The sequence below is a fragment of the Podarcis tiliguerta genome (genome assembly GCF_965153285.1).
Source record: "Podarcis tiliguerta genome assembly, chromosome: 17".
NCBI lineage: Eukaryota > Metazoa > Chordata > Lepidosauria > Squamata > Lacertidae > Podarcis > Podarcis tiliguerta.
The window spans coordinates 18,107,185-18,127,968 of record NC_139550.1 but is presented as its reverse complement, the minus strand read 5'-3'; the positions used below and the strand labels follow the sequence as shown (position 1 = coordinate 18,127,968).

Below are 20,784 nucleotides of genomic sequence, written 5' to 3'. Positions count from 1 at the left end.
GACACTTGCTGCCTTGTGAGGGTGAAGGAAAACCAGCAAGTGTTCTAGTGAAAAAAGGAGCCCTTCTTGCCCATGTAAGGAAGGCAATCTGATGCTGATCTGATGCAATCTGATGCAAAAGAACATAAAATGTTTATGCCAAACCCACCTAACAGGTTAACTCTAAAGGGATCCCAGAGTGGGAGTAAAGGAAGAAATGTACCCCAGGGAGGACTGGCAGATTTAAATAAGACTTAAATCTTAAGGATGCTCATTAAAAACTGTAAACTTGGGTCAGAGGAGGCCATGGTGAGAATCACAATCTTGAAATTTTCTTCCTAGACTCACACTGGCAATTTCGAGTTATTCTAGCCCAGGCACCCCCAAACTCAGCCCTCCAGATGTTCTGGGACTACAACTCCCATCATCCCTAGCTAACAGGACCAGTGGTCAGGGATCATGGGAATTGTAGTCCCAAAACATCTGGAGGGCCGAGTTTGGGGATGCCTGTTCTAGCCATTTAAATCCTGAATTCAGAACATAACTTCAAGGTAAGTGTGGAATGTGATGTCCTTCAAGATTATTTTTAAAGATAATAAATAAATAAATACACCAGACATTGTTCTTGCACCAATTGACTCTACATACTTTATATCTGGTCCAACGAGGGAATGTCTCCGCAGCATAGCTCGTGCCTGTGCGTTGGTTAAATTAGTGGTAGGTTCCTCATTGACAGACAGAATGCAGTCCCCAACACCAATGCGCCCATCGCGACTTATGGAGCCCCCATGGATAATGCTGCGGACTATCATTCCAGAGCCGTCTTTATTGGAACTTACTGTCATCCCTTAAAGGAGAAGTAGAAGAAAATAAAGAAGATAAATTTGCAGCCAATATTACAGGTAATACATTAGCAAATTCCAGCCTATGAGAAGACCCCCAAAAACAGTCAACCTAAACCTTTTACATAGGTGTTTTTGCTGATAGCAGATATGCATCCATAGAAGCAACCTCCCCACCCACAACCTCCCCACCCACCCACCCAAAATATAAAATAAAACCACATGTGAAATTTGATAATATTAAGATAAGGCACTTTTAACAGGATCATTCTGAGCAAGATGCTGATATTTACATTTATGCAAAGCTGTGAGCGTGACCATAACTTCTGTTTCTTGGCAGCTGTCTAGCACAAACTCTATTCTGAACATCACACTGAAACATTGAGGAATGGCTATTTTTACAGTGTAATCCTATTCAGAATGAAGTCCCCTTGATTTAAATGGTCCAGCTTCCAGGAGTTATACACTATGCAAGGGCTTGAGAAGTTTCACTGGGGTTCTGCCCCAGTTGTGGAATACCCATCACCTCTCAGTTCGGCATCAGATCAAGACATAGTTATTTACTCAAGCATTTGGAAACTGTTAAGTGCTCAGCTTGAGATTTTTATAGATGTTGCTCTATAGTTTTATAACTGATGCTAATTGCAATCTGACCCACTCTTGCATCTGTTTAATGGCTTTGTGGTTTTAGAATGAGTTTTATTGTTCCCCACAGGGAAATCTTGTAATGAAGGGCAGGATATAAATATTTTAAATAAACGGGATTTGCTTCCAAGTAACAGTATATATAGGACTGCAGGCTCAATGTGCTGTTGTTTGTTCATCCTCTGAAGAAGATTAGCCAGTCTTGTGAGGCTTTACTCAGTGTCATGGTTGCAACAACTCTTAGCTGAAGTATTCGCTAAAAGATGCAAGCAATAACTTCCAATAACTAATTCCAATAGCCCAATGTCAAACGCTTTGGAAAGATCTTGTTGGACCAGGTTTCCCATAATTTCTCACAACTAAGGATGATGGGAGCTGAAAGCCAAAAATACCTTAAGGGCCATATGTTTCCCATCTCACCACTAATTACTAGAATTACGTAGGTCGGTTTGATATTATTGACTCACATTAAATCTCATGCCATATCGTGAGCAAAACAATAGAAGGAATTCCATCCAATTAGCAAAACAAAACGAAACACCTGTGTTGAAATATCTTCCTACTCTCCTGGGAAAAACATATTCCTGGAGACAGCACCATGGACCTGAAAAGTTGCAGATTGCCTACACAGCAGCCACACTCTCAATGGGTTTTTCTGTTGTTGTTTTTCATACCATTATACAGTTCTATTTGGGGAGCAAGTAGGCAGAGATTACAACAACGGCAGAAAAGGTGATGCAGATACACTACCTAAACTTGAATTGCCTTTTGCAATAGTAATCGTCTTCTCAAACTTGTTTTTGTTTGTATTTAGGGTTGCAGAATACCTCCCAGCATGTGTTAAGCTGTTATTTTCCATCAAGAGTACGTGATCCTGATAAGAAGAAAAACAGTGTTGGTTTATAGAGACAAGTAACTGGAGAGCATTATTGGATTCCGTGTGATTTGCCAATTACAGATGGTTTCCAATCTGCTAGGCATTCACGTAATAAGAAAATGTGTAATTCCTAATTTGCTTACAGAACTCTTGTTTCCCTTCAAATTAATATGACTGAGCTAAAAGGATAAAAAAGAAGTAACGCGATGGTTTACTGCTAAAACATCAGCATTTATGCAAGTTCCTTGGCAGCAAAGCAAGAAAATAAAGCAAACTATCTCCTTCAGTGCAAGCAGCAGCAGCAGAGTGCTGGAGAGGTAGGCAGGAATATAAGCCTGATTTTATGCCAAAGTCTTCCTGCTCTGTCCAAGAACATGCTCCTGCTGCGTGCTTGTGCTGCAAATCAGCCTGACCTAGAAGAACGAGAGAGAGAGAAACCCTTTGTATCCCTGCCCCCATTCACTTTGGAGCTCTCTGCAAACTTAGCCCTTATTTACTATCTCTCAGAACAGTTTTACAGAACGGATGCTATGCTGACAGTAGTAGCACAACCCTTTGAAACAGGCCTAGGCCATAAATTGATCACCAAAATTGCCATCTTTACAACAAAGCCAACCACTTCAGTTGTCTTTGGTGCTCCCTGAACAAGAGGAACCTCCACTGCCGGAAGGACCCCTGGGAGATACACCATGTTGCAAGGGGAGCCTGTTGCGTGTCGAGGTCCCCAGGGCCACCCCAATAACACACACATCACACCAATTTTTTTGTTTAAGGTTTTTGGCATGATTTTGACCAGAACTTTATTAAAATACAAACATGTAAGCGGTTGCTTAGGCAATGGTTGCAACTATCTGCCCCCACCGTGGGGGACAGACTGACATTCCGTATGGCTGTGAAAGTCAGAAAAGGGGAATGCACTTGGGGGTAGCGACAGAGCAGGGAACCTGCCCTCAGGCCTCCCCAAATGCAGCCAAGAGCAACCTTACAAGTTGTGACGATTTGCAACCTTACAAGTTGTGATGATTTGCAACCTTACAAGTTGTGACATTTGCTACGCAGTAAGCAAAAACCAAATGGCCCCAGCCAATCAGCCAGATGGACAAAATTCCTACCAGGCCCCTGCCCCAAGAGCAGACGACCCCATGACAGGCATAGCAAGGTCAATGCAAACAACCCTAAATATAGGGAAGGGGGGACGGGCAATCTGATGCATGGAGTGAAGAGAGGAAGCCCTAGCCTCGTGCAAGGAGTTTTAGCATTTCTGGCTGTCAATCAACAAATGGCAACATTAACTTCTTCCCAACAACAAGGAAAGCCCAATCGCATCAGTGGCCAACGGTCAATTAACCCGCCCCACAACTTTGGAGTGTCCTGGGGGCCCCCACCATAACACGTGTTCTCCATGAAGGAGAACACACTTTATTCCACAATTCAACCAGGCTATCAAGGCTGGCAGAGTTATTAAGGGAGTTGGTAAGCACAGTAATATCCGGAAGGCTATCAGTTCCGTTTTGTGATCCCTGGAAATACTGGCATTACTTACTTTCCCAGTAGCATCAGGGTTCAATCTAGAAGTTAAATTTGCATTGTGTGAGGCTTCAGCTGTCCAAGTTCCTGTGCTTTCATGTTCAGCTTGTTTCTTAGGAGAATGTGTTACTGGATCTTTTCTTGTGCTCCCAGCAGACTGTTCCACACATACATCAGCAGAAGATCTGCTCTCTGCTCCCCTTTGCATTAGATCCATGGTGTACAGGTTTTGGTCTGGTAAATGGTAACCAACTGAGGCATTTGAACTTTCTCTGCAAACAGCCTATTATTAAAAAAAGAAGAAGATTTTAAAATTTTATTTGACTTTTAGAGGTTTTCTTTTTGAATAACAGTTTGGTATATTATTGTTTGAGAAGAGAAGACTCCCTGGAAAGGATCTTGATGTTGGGAAAGATGGTGGGGAACAAGGAGAAGGGGACGACAGAGGACGAGATGGGTGGACAGTGTTCTCGAAGCTACCAACATGAATTTGACAAAACTCCGGGAGGTAGTGGAAGACAGGAGTGCCTGGTGTGCTCTGGTCCATGGGGTCACAAAGAGTCGGACACGACTAAACAACTAAACAATAACAATGTTATTGTTCTGCCCATCTCTTGAAAGTGAATTCAGCAAAGACTAAATGCTTTTCCAATCACCAAGATAGAACTAAAATCTCTGCTCGTCTACTCAGAAGTTAAGTCTCACACAGTTCCGTGAGACCTACCCCCAAGTAAGTGTGCATAGAATTATAGCCCATCAGAACAAAACCGACACATGTTTACTCAGAAGTATATCTCACTGTATTCAGTGGGGCTTGCTTCCAGGCAAGAGCACCCAAGGGTATTCAACCAGATTTTCCTCCAAATAGACCTACTGAAATCCATAGACCTAACTTTGCCGTGGTCATTAATTTCAATGCATCTACTCTGAGTAAACATAGTTGAATACCACCCTAAGCATACAACCTTACTATCCAGTTTCCTGGGAGTAAGCTCAGGGCAGCACATTTTCAAGTAGACATGATACCAAACTGCACTGACAATCTCATAAAGACCATGACAGCATCAGCATTCCTGAACAGCACCTACTGTTCTGAACATGTATATAGTTAAAAATCTAGGGCAATAGCCACTCTTCTGTCTCCACTAGCGCAACAGACCTGTGCAAGCAAGACAGAGCTTTCCCTCCTCACCTGCAGCCCTCCACACATCCTCAAAATCAGCTGGAGTTGGAGGACCCTCCAGAGAAGACTGGGAGGCAGGGAGGAGGGAGAAGAAACAGAAGAGGAAGCCACAGAGTCACGCTGAGGCATAAATTGTCCCAGGCCACACCCCCAAGTGACCTGATTGGCCACCTGGCAACCTGATGTGCCCGGGGTCTCCCCCAGCATGAGACAGGATGCCGTACCACCCTGATGCTGAGAGAAGTGGCTAGGTGGCCGGACCACAACCTGGCCCCACCAGGAAGTGGACCCGATCTGCCACTGCAAAAGCGTAATTTCACTGGTGCTGCTTTTGATAGAACCCTACGACTCCGCTCCTAATGGAGCATTATTTGAATGCACGTCTTTCAACAAGGGATTTAATGCCCTGCTCGTTTCTTAACCCATCAGTGCTTTAATGTTCCTCTCAAACTACTGTATCTAAGATAAATTACCCAAAAAGCTTCCTTCTGCAAGTGTGAAGAAAGGCTCCAAAACATGTAAAATTTGAGATGAACTTTTCCCCCTCTTCAAAATAATGACTGTACTGAAACTCCAATGTGTCTGTCATTTGGAGTTACAACTGCCTGTATTCCAAACTTTAGATCTATGATTTTGAGGTCCACATGTGTGGGCTTCCTGTGCTCTTTTAAGGACGAAAATGTTTCTTAGGTGGATATTCCCTACTTCACATGTCCCTCTCCTTATAGAAAGGTATTTTAATATTTTGTTGGGAGCCGCCCAGAGTTGCTGGGGAAACTCAGTCAGATGGGAAAAGTATAAATAATAAATTATTATTATTATTATTATTATTATTATTATTATTATTATTATTATTACCTCTCCCTGTGTGAAGAGAGGTCGCTGGCTCAGTTGAAATGGTATATTGCATTGCTTTCTGTGTGGCTATTTTTATCTGGGCAAAATGAAACGTGAATTGCTACCAAGCTATAATGTTAGCATTTTACTCTCGGGTTGCAGTCTTATAAGGACTTACCTGGGAGTAAGCCCCATTGAACTCAACAGGACTTACTTCTGAGAAGACATATATAGGATTGCATCTGGTAGATGTAAAAGAAGAGACAGACAGAAAGAGTCTTTGGGAACACCAATGTGATGTCTTCTGTAAGACAGATGTGTTGCAGAACGTACATTTCCCAGCATGCTCTCTGTCTAATCCCTTTAAGTAACAATTACCAAGTTAAACAATGCAATCTGTCTCATTGGCACAGCAAAGGTACATTCTGTTGTGGATTAGGAAATTCCATTATGAGATAAACTCCGGCTGTCGGCCCCATGGCCAGTAAGACTGAAATACATTCCAGAAGGGATACAGCCAGCTGGTGAACCTCAGGTGTGAAAGATGAGCAACTCCTTTTTTCAGGAATATACACTGCAAACCAACCAAGAAAATGGATCGACATCACCGGCAATGATGATGCCAGAACTACCATGAGTATTAAAAAAAACACAGGAAATTATTCAAGCTTAGGCGAAAAAAATTAACAGGTTGCCAAGAAATGGAAGGGAGAAAAATCCTAACATGGGGAAGAAAATGTAAAAGATGCCATCATGCTAAAGAACAGGATTGGGTATGGGATCAAAACATTTTTAAAATATATTGCTCTTTATGGTTAAATTGAATGTCAACATGTTGATGCTATTTTGCTGTTGATTTAATTTTAGCCTAACTGCGACATCACATTTACTAAAGGGATATAGTAACTAACTGACTACAATTAAAGATACGGAGAAAGTGAACAGTGTCTTATATGGTGGAAATGCTATTTTTTGAGCAATAGTTCGTTACTCTATGTTAACGTTTTTGAAAATATCCCACAGTATTATTAAAATTCATTGAAACCTTTCTTCTTTTTTTAAAAAGCAAAACAAGAGCACCTCAAATCGATGTTGTCCTCCTCATATAGCACAAAATGCATTTGGTCTCCGAAAGTCTGAAAGGTGTTCAGTCAACACTACCTAAATGAAATTGCTCTTTAATCTAATAACAAACCTACAAGCAGATGGAACCAACCGGGGCGACATTAGTCATTGCTACATCCAATACAGCAGCCAAACGCAAACATCTTCACATTCAGTGCGGCTTCGCCACAATCAATAAAATGATACATATTTTTCTTTTTACCTTGGGAGTTGAAGAGGGTAGTGAGAGGTTATACTTCAGGTCATCGGCACAGGCGCTGCCATGCAGAGCTGAAACTGAAGACTGGAATGTACCATCATTGTCTGGGGAATAGTGTGATTCGAAGGTGGATTCCTCCACTAGATCTGCCTCACTTGAATCCACCTAACAGCAAAGGCAATTTAATCAGTCCGGCTATCTGCTGCATTCGTATCACATAAGCCCCAAACATTTGCATTTGTGGATGAATACTTCTTAGCTACCATGCCTTGTTTTAGTTTTCTTTTTGATTTCCAACATACAAAATCTTTTGGATACACAATGAGCCCATTTCCATTTTCACCTATGTCTCCATATCCTCAAATTCAGTGACACACCAGTGTTATCTGAGAATATTATTTAGATCTGAATTTGCAAGTACATCAAGTGATAAACAGGTGCTGGGGCAGAGGGAATGATTTCCTATAATTTTCTGCCTCTGGAAGAAAAAAATCTCATATGCTGTCCCATTGTTGAATTTAAGAATGTGGTGCACTGCTTAAGTTTGTCTAAAAAGGTCCATTTAAAAAAAAATTAATTACCTTCATGATACAAAAGCTGCCTACCTAATCTTTCATTTTATTTGAAATAATAGGGTGTGTGTGTGTGTGTATATATATATTGTCCAACTCCAAAGCTAGCACACTTTTCACTAATCTTTTAATGCCCAATAAAAACATATCCAGGATGTTACAAATCCTGCACTTATGTAATTTCACAAGTGCATGCATTAAAACTTCCTACTGAAACTTAAAAGTGATTAGTTTGCTTGAACGATGGAAGTTGCAGCCAACTAAGAATCCATCAAGCTTCTAGATAGACTTTGTGGTGACGATATAGCATGACCTGAAAAACAGCAGCAAAAGCTTCACTTTGTAATGTAGTATACACGTCCCCTTAACTCATTCTTGTCAATACCACTTCTTTTGTATAAGTGGTTGACCGCCCAATCTTGTGATTCTACCCAGAAACAAATACCTGTGAGTCTACTAACTACTCCTACAGAAGAGCATAGGACAGCAGCCTTAATTTCCTTTTCCTGTATCAATGTACGATTCTCAAAACAGGATAATGTGCAAACACAGAATTTATTTTTGAAATCCAATCCAAGTTACTGTCTCGTTTTTTTGTTTTTCCACATGTGGCTTCTCCATTTTGCTTTTTTCCCTGTTAAATAAATCATGACACGGTATAATAGGTCATGTGTTGCTGTTCGCCTGAAGTTGTATTTACCTAATTCTATGAACTGCTAAGGAACAGATTATTGTTATTATGTCCTGATATGTAAAACCAAAGAGGGTGTACTTTCTTTTTCTCATGACTGTGTGTGTGCATCTGTGGGTTTTTTGTTTGTGTGTGTGTGTGTATTTGGATATCAGCATCTCGACCCAATAAAACAACCTTCTTAAGCCCTTAAAAAAGAAGAAGTTAAGCAAGCATTTTAAAATACGTCTTTACGTTACAATGTCAAGGCTGTTTCTCCATTGACGCTAGACAAAATTTTGTTTGGTATGAAAACATAAGATCAAAAGGGTTTTAACACATTATCATGGAAAGGAAGTGGCCACTAACCAGAGCCAGCTCAGCATGGAAGAGGGCTGAATCAGCTGGCCCTTCCTCCTCAAAGGACTGGGCAGTGTAGAAAAAGGAATCTTCCTTAGCAGAAACATAGCCCTCTTCTGGTGAAAGCTGCAGAGAGAATGAAGCTCTTGAGATGGATAGTGGCTAATGTTCACGACATGCAGCGTGAGGGAATTTTTAGAAAGGGAATGAATGGGAGCCTCCGAAAAAGAGAGAACTGCAGGTTATTCTTATAGCCCTGAGCAGGTGTAATGGTTTACAAGGCTAGGAAAAGCACTGAAGAATGAAATGCCCATGAGTTTGAAATAATATTTTAGCTGTGCACAACGGTAGTATCTAATACTCCAGTCCTGGCACCTGGGAATTTGGAATGTTTTCTCAGCCCTGATGATTTATATTTACTTCACTATATTTGCCAAAAGAGCCCGATTACCAATGTAGCTGAGCCTAACAGATTGGATTTAAACCTATTTTGTCCCACAGACTTCAGTCCCACTTACTCTCAGAATCTAAACACAAATGTTCATCAATAAGCTCCATTGAACTTAAGAGCATTGAAGTCAAGAACGCTGTGTTTGAGGTTAGGAAGAAAACCAGCTTTAAACCAATTCCTTTTTGAATTTTCTGTCAAACCAGGATGGCCGCTCCTCTTCCCATTACTATGCCCAATGTATGCTATTCCCAAATGAAGCTCCATAGCTAGGGTCAAAACAAGATGCTATTGAGTAAATGATGAATCTGAAGCCCTGATGAATCTGAAGTACAGATTGCTATTGAAATGAAAATAAAAAAAATATAAAAAATCCAGTAGCAGCTTATAGACCAACTAAGTTTGTTCTGGTATAAGCTTTCGGGTTCATGCACACTTCTTCAGATACACTTCAGATTGCTATTGTTTCATTTATTTATTTTTGCAGTCAGACACACTGTGGGCAGGTTCACAGACCTATGCTTATCACTTGACGGCTTACACATGTGTGAACTGACCTTTACGGATTAAACTCCACAGACAGAACTTTTTTTTTTTTTTTTTTTTACATCACTTTAAAACAAAACGAGATTAGTTCACACATCCACAGTGAGTGTCGTCAGCTGCTAGGTCAATAAACGAAACGCATGCATTTGCGAACAGGCAACCTGTATGGTTTCTTGGCAAAATAGGAAACCCCAAACAAAATGTGTAAGATTTAAGTTCCTTACAGGCAAGGGCTTTGCGACTCCTATCCTAACTGTTCCCATCGGCGCTCCTTTCAGCGCTTGCACAGCTTCCTCCAGACTGCCGTTTTCCAAGTTGATGTCATTCACATACATAAGTCTGTCTCCGGGGAGGAGCCGGCCATCTTGTTCGGCCACTCCCCCAGAAACTAGAGAGCGGATCACAATCACCGTATTCACAGGATCCACAGGGTCCTTTTTAAAGAAGAGGAAAGTGGGGGAAAACATATTCTCAATAAATTAGGAGCCCGTGCAAGTTTTTATGCTTCTTTTCAAGGTGCAGATGACCCAGCCCTAACCCAGTGAATGGTGAAACCCCACTTTCATGAGATATGTCTGCATTTACATAGCAGCTGCAAGCAGCCATTAGATCAGGCATAGGCAAACTCAGCCCTCCAGATATTTGGGGACTACAATTCCCATCATCCCTGACCACTGGTCCTGTTAGCTAGGGATCATGGGAGTTGTAGTCCCAAAACATCTGGAGGGCCGAGTTTGCCTATGCCTGCACTAGATTATTTCGATTGTGCTTTGTGCTACAGCAAATAAGAGGCTCCATCAAATAATATAAATAGTGCCCACACTGCTTTATTCTCCTCTTCTGTGTTAGACATGGGCATTCGGAATATCTTTATGTAAAAATCTAAAACTAAAACCTGAGAGTTTCAGGCAGTGATCAGCTGAAAGACTTCAAATGGCTATGTGCTTCCCTATAATTAAGCATATTTGTTTATGCCGACTCAAATTATGTCAGAAGAACCAAGGGGGGAAAATAGTATTCTTTGATCCCTAACATGTTTATGTAAAAGCACTGGGGAATACACATTTCAGGAAGCGTTTTATTCATTAATGAAAATAAAAGAAGCATATTACGAATAAAATAATGCCAAATCCTCTTTATCAATCTAGACAAAAACGTTACACTGGCTCCTTCAGTAGTCCAGGAATCCAAGCCAATGGGAGCTATCCAGTGATAGGTACACTCAGAGAAGACCCACTGAAATTAATGGATTTTAGGTCATTGATTAGTTGGATATCCCTCCCCCAAGCTCCATTTACCTCACGAGGAATAGAAAATTTCACTATTTAAACATCTTACGAGAGTTGTGGCATATCCAAAACTGCCAGTTTGCTGGGGCACTGAGGAGGAGAGGGAGCACTCACACCCTCCAGGACCCAATATTTAATTCCTACATTTGTAGAGATCCTTTTCTTGTATATATTCAATCTGAATATTTTATCCAGGCCCAACATGAAATCAGGCTACGTAACACTGGGAGATTACGCTGGGCAATATAACAGCTTGCGATTCTAGCTCAGGAGATTATTGAACTTCTTTAATAAAACAGGATTCTGCCACTTCAGAATGCAATGGGGACTGTGGATTTGAATCCTTCCAGCAATTCGGAAGGTCCTAGCACATGGAAAGCTAGAACGCTAGGGTAGAAATTCGACTTAAACACCTCTCTAGTGGAATAGCATTCTAAGTGCAAGAGATTTTTTAATGTGAAAGCAATTCCCCACTAATGTGGCACAGTCCAATTCTTTTATGAATGTTTACATACTCAGACTTTTACTAACCAAGCTCTGCAGCATTAGGCAAAGCAATTTCACTGTTAGCAAGCATATCTATTTCACACTCCTCTGCAGCTTTGTAGGTCTTGTGCAAGACTTCGTAGGTCTTGTTATTTTTATCAATGGCTGGGCATATGCACATTCGGCTCAAAGGAGAAAAATTGATATAATTGGTTTAATTATATCAATTTTTCTCCTTTGAGCTGAATGTGCAAATGTCCAGCCACTGATAATAATAATAATATTTCTAAAAGAAATAGAATCAGACATAAATGGCCAAGTACATGTCTGTACCAGAGGAAAGACCAAATGAGAGTTGAAAATCAAATCAGTGTTTCTAATCTGTGGAGACTCATGCCAACAATTCTGCATAATCATCTTAATAAATGTTAACTGCTTTTATTGTTATGCAATGTGTAGATTCTTCCTGAATCGTAGCAAAATACTTTATGCAAGCTGACCTGCTACAGAGATCACTGTGCCATAGAATTAGACCGAGGTCCCATAAAATGAATGATGGTCCATAGAATTAGTTTGACAAATTTGTTTACTTAATGTTGCACGTTTGACAGTAGAGTTTGGAAAGGCCTGGTAAATGACATTACATTGCTTAAAGGGGCAGAATTCCCCTGAGTAAGTACTCCCATTCTGCAAAATAAGTAGTTTGGACATTACCTGGTAATCTAATATGCTAAATCCAAGTCCCATGCTCCCTTTCTCTAGCTCAATTTGCTGTATGTTTGTCTCCCACATTGCCAAAGAAGATCCTTGAACCTCATCTGCACTCTGGCCCATATTATCCATGTCCAAGTTAGCATCCTCTGTCTCTGAAGAGCCAAGGAGTCCACCAAGATCAATAACAGACTGCAAAATGAAAGAGATTCAGTTCCATAAATAAAACTGAAAATCCTACAATTTTTACTGAAACTCGATTCCAAGTAAATACACATATAACAAGAGACTAAAAGGAACTCTGGACATTGAGAGATGGAGAATGGCAAGCATGACTGATTTGCTTTTCTTATTCCCCATGCATCTTTATAACATCCGAAGTGGTCAAATGCAGAAGCTTAGCTGGTGGGGACAGGCTGAGAGACAAGAGAAATGTGCAAGATCCACTTCTGATGGTACAAACATATGCAGAGAACAGGGAAGTCATTTGAACTCTCTATTCCAGCCTTTCTCAACCTTGGGTCCCCAGATGTTGTTGAACTACAATTCCCATCACCCCTAGCTAGCAAGGTCGGAGCTCAGGGATGATGGGAGTTGTAGTCCAACAACATCTGGGGACCAACAGGTTGAGAACCACTGCTCTATTCTCACCACATTCAAAACATCTGAAGCCATTCTAAAGCCACATAGGGAATAGCCCCTGCATTTTAATTTTGCTTCTAACTGTATATTTGTGTCCACATTGCTTTGCAGCTGTAACCAACCTTCCTATTAATAATGAGTTGTTTACACAGCACTTCTGCTTGACAAAATGGCAAGCTACCTCTAGCCTGCCCCCTTCACAAAAACCCCATGAGGTAATTGCTTCATTGTGAAAAACAACTATGCAACTAGTTCTGTGTGTCTAAAGGACTTTGGACTTTCATTTCTTGAATGCCAACATCGTGTCCGTCCCCCCACCCAGGATAAAGAACTAAAATGATTTTATGGCTTTGTGGGAGGAGATATTTTTTCCTTTTCCTCTGAGTGACCATACTAATATGGCCAAAGCCACTTTGAGAATCTAAAGTAGGGATTTAAACCAGGCTTTGTAGGTGGAAATATTATCTAACATTCCAGTCACTGGATCGGACCAGCTGTACCATATATGTATATATTATATATTTCATTCATCCAAACTTTTCTGATTGAATTTTCCTTCTACATCAGGTCTGCCTTCATATACCAACTATCTCTCCTCTGAATAGCAAAGAAAGGCAGAATGGAAAGTGTTAAGAAGTAAATGGCTAGTGGCTCTCCACCACTGAAAGACAAGCCAAAAGGGCATCTGTTGAAGGCAGCCAGGGGAGGGAGTGCCCCAAATGCTTTGCATGGTGCTGTGTTCCTTGCTCCTGACTCAGCTGCTTCCAACAGCCACCCATTGGTACAGATGTGGGCTTCCCCTCCCTCTGAATTGTTCTGCCTTACAGTGGCGTAGTGTGGGGGGTGCAGGGGGGGCCAGCCGCACCGGGCGCAACAACTGGGGGGGGCACACTCACACTCACAGCTCTCTGCCCCTACCTGGCTCACTCACTCTCTCTCACTGCAGTGCTGCCTGTGCAAATCTGATCCGAGCTGCCAGGTCGCCGCCCACTGTGGAGGGGAGGGTGCCAGGCATGCGGTGCGGTGCAGAGAGAGAGCGAGGGACTATCTGGGGGAGGGACAGTGCAGCGGGGGGGGCACAAATTACTTGCTTTGCCCCGGGTTAGGGGGCGCAAATTACTTGCCTTGCCCCGGGTGCTGACAACCCACGCAACGCCACTGCTGCCTTATCTTATTAGCTGCCATTGGTGTTATCTGATAAGAAATGAATATTTTGTTGAAGTCGGAGAAACGAATTTTTTCAAGTCTCAACTGTGGTGCTTTATCAGTAAAACAGACAGCTCACACAAATTGAGCATCTTTGTAGTGGGATAAAACTGCTTCCGTTGTTCGCTCAAGTGAATGTATGTGCTTGCAAGGAGTGACAAACCTGCAACTAACTTGCATGCAAGGCCTACTGTTGTATGTCCTTACAACAAGATCCCACATTCACTCAGCCAAGAAGAAAAACTGCTAAGGTCCTGCTATATAGTTAAGCGAGAGTTGCCAAACTGGTGCCTGTGTGCACCCACCAATACCTCCTATGGCACCCACAAAAGGTTTCTGCAAGTGTCCTCTCAAAAATCAGCAATGCACAATGCACTCTTTGCTTGCTCTTCCTATTCGATTTGTTTACACTAGTTCAATAGGCCCCTTAAACATGCTGACATGTCTTTGGATGCCAGATTTGGACATCCACCTTTCCTTCTGATCAGAATAGAGAAGAACAAAGGGCTTTTTTCCATGAGTGAATGTGGTAGTGACTGATGTGCCTTTCCCCGCCCCTCTGGTTTTTTTTTTTGGGGGGGGGGGTTGGGGTTGGGGCAGGGAGGGAATGCTCACATCATTTTGTGTCCTGTCCCTTTTTTCTGCTCTTTTTCAATACGGCAGCCATTTTGTTTTATGCCACATACCTCACAGCAACCATTTTGTGACTGGCACCAGTGGCACTTCCTCAACATCCCAAGTGTGCCCAGAGGCCCAGAAACATTGGCAATGCCTGAAATAAAGCTCTCTATTTCAGAATGAGCACAGAGTGGAACCTTGAACAATGTATAATGTGAATAGGGGGAGAGAAAGAAAGAGTGCCTGTAGAGATTTTCTGGTTGCCTCCATTTGCCACAGGAGTAAGAGAGGCTGAAACAGCCTTGCTTAGAGTCAAATGATCACACATTTTCTTCACAGCATCCTACACATACAAGACCCACACCTTTGCTTTGATTTACCTGTTCCATCATCTGAGATTCATCCATTAACAACTGACTAATAGGTGGAGCTGCACGGCAACACACCATTGTTACTTTGATGGGCAGGTCTTTTAAAATATTTACTACATCCTTGTGATTTTCTCCAAGCAAAGATATTCCATTTACCTGCCAACAGAAGACAAAATATTATACAGAAATATATATATATTTAAAATGAAATTTGTAAGATGCACAGTGCACCAGAATGACACAAAACACACTGCCCTGCAAGAATTGCAGGCACAATGCAGAAAGCAGGTAACACAAATTCAAATGTCAGCTGGAAAGGGTTTCTGAAAGCCACATCCATTTTTACTATTATCAACAATCCTTTGGGAACTTTTCATCCTCAAAATGCCGCTGAATGAGGCAGGGCTTGCTCAAGAGTGCAGATCTGCACAACTTCCACTCATATGAGGTGGGTTTACACTGCAAAAAAAAAAATTACAGTGTATTGTGCACCATTACAAATTGATGCATACAATTAGCCAATGCAGGATTTATCCATACAATTTTCATGCAGGAATTTCATATGGTAAAGTATGTTAGTATCTATGAATACTGGAAATCCTCAGCAGAATTGCCTTTAAGGAAGGATCAGAAGTAAAGCAGAAATTATTTCATACTTCTAGTAATTCATCTCCACTAAACAGCTTGCCGCATCGTCCAACTGGCCCTTCTGGCAAAACAGATCGGATGAAATGATGTCCCACTGTAGCTTCTAAGCTGATCCCCAGGCCACTGCTTTCACTAAACTTGTTCACGTGAGCTACCTAGAAAGAAGGAACACAATGGCTCTTCAGAACACTGAAGGATTAGTTGTTCTCAAAATTGCACTCGGACCCATGGACAAAAGGGACAGTAGATTTAAAAGCAGCAACCCTAACATTCTGCCACAGATGCTCTACTTTCTAAGCTACAAGCTCACTTCTTTCAAACATCATCCATGCCCATTGATTTCTCACATCAAGACAAGATGGAATCGCAATGTAAGCTGAAAGGGGGCAGCCAGCCGTAACGTCCCATTCTCCTTTGCAAAGGGGAACAGATGCTGGTGAGCTACAGCTGCCCCAGAGATGAAAGGCGGCCGGAGAAAGCCACAAATAAATGAAACAAATGCCACAATCAAAGGAATCGCACCTCCCGTTACGCAAGAAGTCAGCTTCCATGGGTGCCACAGGGACAATGGGTAGCAAAATACAGTGCTCTAAAACGGAAGTGTTTCCGCGCAACGTAAAAAGCCCTGGATTCCAGATTCGGTACATGCTGCTGTCACCCTCTGGGAGCAGTCAAGCATGGACCGGATGCACACCTGGCAATATAATCCCCTCTGGCTCCCTAAATCCCAGGTGGAGGGACAGCTGTGCTAGTCAGTGATTGAGAACTGTAGCTCTGACTGTGACCCTGAATTATATTTAAAATACCGCCGCCACCCCAGAGTGCCATGTGTGCTCAGGCAACTGTATCGCTCCTTTGGATGATACAGTGCACAGGAAATGTACTACACCGTCCCCTGCTCATCTACCAGCCGTAAATGAACAGCAAAATAAATAGCTTAACTGACTAGTTAAGCATGAGACAAACACATAATAAAAAACGGAGAATCATCAACCAATGTAAGAGAATCGTGGGAGGGGGCGGAAATCAGACCAGTCCAAAAACAGGAAACAACACCATTTTAACCATCAGACAATGGGATTTTGTGTGAGGGGAGTGCTACAACATAAATGGCTTTGTGATCCAGTGGGTGAGCCGAACCGCATGAGAAAAGGTGGTCCTTTGAAAAGCCCTTCATTTGATATAATAACTACATGCAAAGAAGCTTATAGAGCAAGGTTTTACTTCGAAGGCTGTGTTATGATGAGCACCATATGACGTAAGGGGGTGGATTGACTAACAAGCCACTATGTTTTAATCCCCAAAAAGCAGCAATATGGGTACAGTACTTTTGCTATAGCACTGCCCAGTGTGTAATAACATCAATAAGCAAATGCTGCCCAGAAAGTTGGGATGATGCTCTGTTGTCCGTTGTAATCATATGAGGATTGGACGCACTGCAAAAAGCAGCTCAACAGATCGCAAAAAAAGGTTGTCCTGAATTTCAAAATGAAATGGCAAATCACTCATGTTTTGCCGAGTTTCTTAGTTCACTTATATATAATTTATAATCATGTCAATTAATTCTATAATGTAAATAACAATAATTAGTAAGCTAAAAATAACTGGGTTTCATCTCCTACCTTTCCCCTTACTTCCAGAGCAGGTAAGAGCTACTTCATGTACACATACCATCCTTGCAAAAAAAAACACAATGGGAATGCAGTGGCAGCTTAGTTTAAGAACAACTTAGTTGATGAACAACTTGGATTAAGAACGCTGCAAACCCGGAAGTGGGTGTCTTGGTTTGTGAACTTTGCCTTGGAATAATAACATGTCCCGCTTCCTGTTGAGTGTGTTCCATTTGTAAATTGAGTCCCCTGCTGCTATGGGAAAGCACGCTTTGGTTTAAGAACAGACTTCCGGAACGCATTAAATTCGTAAACCAAGGTACCACTGTAAGGGCATAGCATCTGAAAGTGATCTGAAAATAAGGGTTGCTTCACTTCACTGTAGCTTAGTGGCCACCTCAAAATGAATGAAAGCAGACACCAATTCATTTCACTATATATAAATTTTTCAAGGCACACTTCAGGTACTCACTTCATGTTTGCATGGTATAGTTGAGGCAAACAACAACCATTTATGTACTTGGCATAGCTTGGTGTACCTACAGCATAATATAACATACTGTGAACTTATGAATCTGTCAAGTACCAAGTTTTCCTAAGGACTACAGCACTTTATGAACTGCTGTTTGCCCAGAACACATTTTCTTTTCTCATCTAAAGCGTACATAACATGGCATTTTATGCTTATTTTTGAGATTTAATATTCTGAAAGACAAATACATAATGTTTACTTCCTTTGGAATTTTGCAAGGACAGCTCTTCCACCCATTCCACACACACACACACACACACACACACACACACTATAAACAGCAAGCAAAAGTTTACCTACCACCACCTCATAATGTGCTCCCAAAAATGACTGCCATTTGTTCTGCAATGATATTTCTTCATCGGTGGAAGTTAGCTGAAAACCTAAAAGATGCAGTTTGGCAGTTAACTATAGAAGAAGAAAAATCCTGTGTGTTATTCTTAGCCTTATTTTTTATATACAGTAAATGAACTGTGACAAAACGTGTTGTGCATATCTATCTGCCAGTTTATTTAAAAAAAAGTGGGGGGGAGAAAATGCCATTAATGCACACAACCTGTTAATGTAGAAAAATAAATGAAAATTTGAAATGGAAACATCAATGTAACTCCCACAATGTATTTTTTCCTCAAATCAAAGTAGGCTGTACGAAAGCTCTCTGAAACTTTTGTTGCTGTTGCCGTCGCTTTACTGCATCTGTAGCAACTCTTAGCAAGTCGCAAGGCGAACAGTTTATTGTGGGAGCACTTTTGTATCACTTTGTTTATAGATTGGACACTAAACTAAGTACCTTTTTAGCACTTACCCTAGCTATTCAGTTTGGAATTGCATCACCTTGAGGATCAGTCTTTTAAGCACTTATCCTGGCTATTCAGATGAGAGTTGTATTACTGCAAGGAACTTCTTTCATCTCCTCTCTTCCAAAGAATGCTAATTGTGCTCGTCTAGCTTTCTGAATAATTAGGTTTCTCTCTGGCTACCCTCTAGTGCACTTTCTCCTCTCTGTGAACGCAGAAATTGCGTGCAGCTTCTGTATTCATCTGGCAGAACTGTTGTCTAAAATACTCCATTTTCCCCCATTCGCCATCGTATTAAATTCCTGTACTTTAAGAACCATAAGATAAAGAGATTTTTTCTGGCTGTAATCAGTGCTTTTTTCCTTTCTTAAAAAAATGTTTAGGGGTACTCTCTTTTTCCTACTCTTATTGAAATACTGCCCCTCAATGAGGCCAAATGATAAATACTTGTGGTTCCCGGTCCCTATGGTTGTAATTTGTGGGCAATCATTTAATTTTATCCTGATTCTATTTTTAAGCTGTATTTTAATTAACTGTTTGATTGTGTTTTAATGTATTTGATATATGATGTTAGCTGCCCTGAGCCTGGTCTTGGCCGGGGAGGGTGGGGTATAAATAAAAAAATTACTTACTTACTTTACAAACTTAGATTCACAAAATGTTTAGGGATATGCATACCCCTGCATCCCCCCAGAAAAAAAGCATTGGCCGTAATGTTCTCTATCAGTTCAAAATAAGAAGTGGTATCTTTAAAAAATACAGCACAAAACATTGATATAGCGAGGTTGTGGTTTTCCCCCAAAACTCTTTATCAAAACAACATAATAAAAGGTCTTGGTTTTTCTTTTTAAAATGCAACTACCACTTAGCATTTATGCTATAACAGCAGGTATGTTGCTAGATACTGTTAAGTGACCAGTTTTAGAAGATCCAAAGCAACACCAGTTCCAGATTCAATAGGTGGCACACAAGTTATAGTTATACAATTTCACAAACTTCTTTGGTGATATTAATATACTTAAAATTGGCTTGCCGTTGAGTGATTATAGGCAAATAAATAACCTTCTGCTTACAACAGAAATGTCCTAATATAAAACGCAGAGAGACAGCCAACATTCTCTCGATATGCACGAATGATTTGAGATTTTAGCACTCAAAAGTTTCAGAGGCTACTATTGAATTATGGTCCCTAGAGGGCAGTGGAAGAATGCAAGTTCATAAACATATGTGCACTTCTAATAGATTTAGCCCATGGAATAAATAAGAAATATGCTGCTGTAGTGTAGTACTACAACATGAAAGTTTCTTTCGCTCTTTTTAAAGATATGTTTTATTAGATTTCCAGGAATTTCACATAAACGTTCCAATAAGAAATAGATTTGTATTTTTTTTTATTTTTACTTCCCATCCCATTTCCCATGGTGATGTTTATTTCTCCTCCTTGCCACATCCTATCTTCTGTCTCTTATACCATAACAATAATTTGATAATCTCTCATTCCTTCTGTTGCTCATAGTTCAAATCCTGCTCACGAATTCATAATACTATATACAACATGAAGGTTTCTTCGGAAAGATGATAAGGGAAGTGAGGAAATGCTAAAAGAAATGTGTCAGGAAAGTAAACCTGAATGACTCGAAAGAGTTTACATCAAGGCTAAAGAAATACAGGAGAATGCGCAGTACACAGCCAGTGCCATGAAAAAGTGCGAACATTGCAATATTTAACTATGACATGAATATGAAATGATCTCCACAAATGTGATCATTTAATAATGGAAAAGAACCAGCACAACATATAACCTATCACGCCAAAATATGGTCTACCAGGTTTATAGTGTATAGCAGGAAACCAAATGTATGGAAACACCCACACCCATTTCAGTAAAACCAAGAGATCTGCAGAGCCTTTGGTGGGCTGCTATACATTCAAGTTTCCACATCAGAAATAGTGCATACCTATGTTAAAGCAAAGACATGCTCTGCCATGACCACCCACAGATGTGTGAATACTTCATGGGATACAAAATGGCTCTATTAAAAATCAGTGGGCATTTTGCCACCA

General features: G+C 41.0%; 1 protein-coding gene across 34 annotated transcripts in view; it reads right to left on the bottom strand.

The window, feature by feature from the left end:
• MPDZ (multiple PDZ domain crumbs cell polarity complex component) overlaps window positions 1–20,784 on the bottom strand; it is a 107,685-nt gene that overhangs the window by 50,718 nt on the left and 36,183 nt on the right. For 24 of the 34 annotated variants that reach the window (XM_083419200.1, XM_083419226.1, XM_083419227.1 and 21 more), the window contains exons 13-22: window positions 18,224–18,306; window positions 15,790–15,936; window positions 15,143–15,289; window positions 12,300–12,488; window positions 10,035–10,244; window positions 8,826–8,942; window positions 7,218–7,379; window positions 3,887–4,153; window positions 2,217–2,340; window positions 628–826 (exon numbers count right to left, since the gene is read on the bottom strand). In XM_083419200.1, the coding sequence (XP_083275326.1) occupies window positions 628–826; window positions 2,217–2,340; window positions 3,887–4,153; window positions 7,218–7,379; window positions 8,826–8,942; window positions 10,035–10,244; window positions 12,300–12,488; window positions 15,143–15,289; window positions 15,790–15,936; window positions 18,224–18,306 (1,645 nt within the window). The remainder of the gene's footprint in view (window positions 1–627; window positions 827–2,216; window positions 2,341–3,886; window positions 4,154–7,217; window positions 7,380–8,825; window positions 8,943–10,034; window positions 10,245–12,299; window positions 12,489–15,142; window positions 15,290–15,789; window positions 15,937–18,223; window positions 18,307–20,784) is intronic. The other 10 variants (XM_083419198.1, XM_083419199.1, XM_083419220.1 and 7 more) reach the window with 1 other exon arrangement.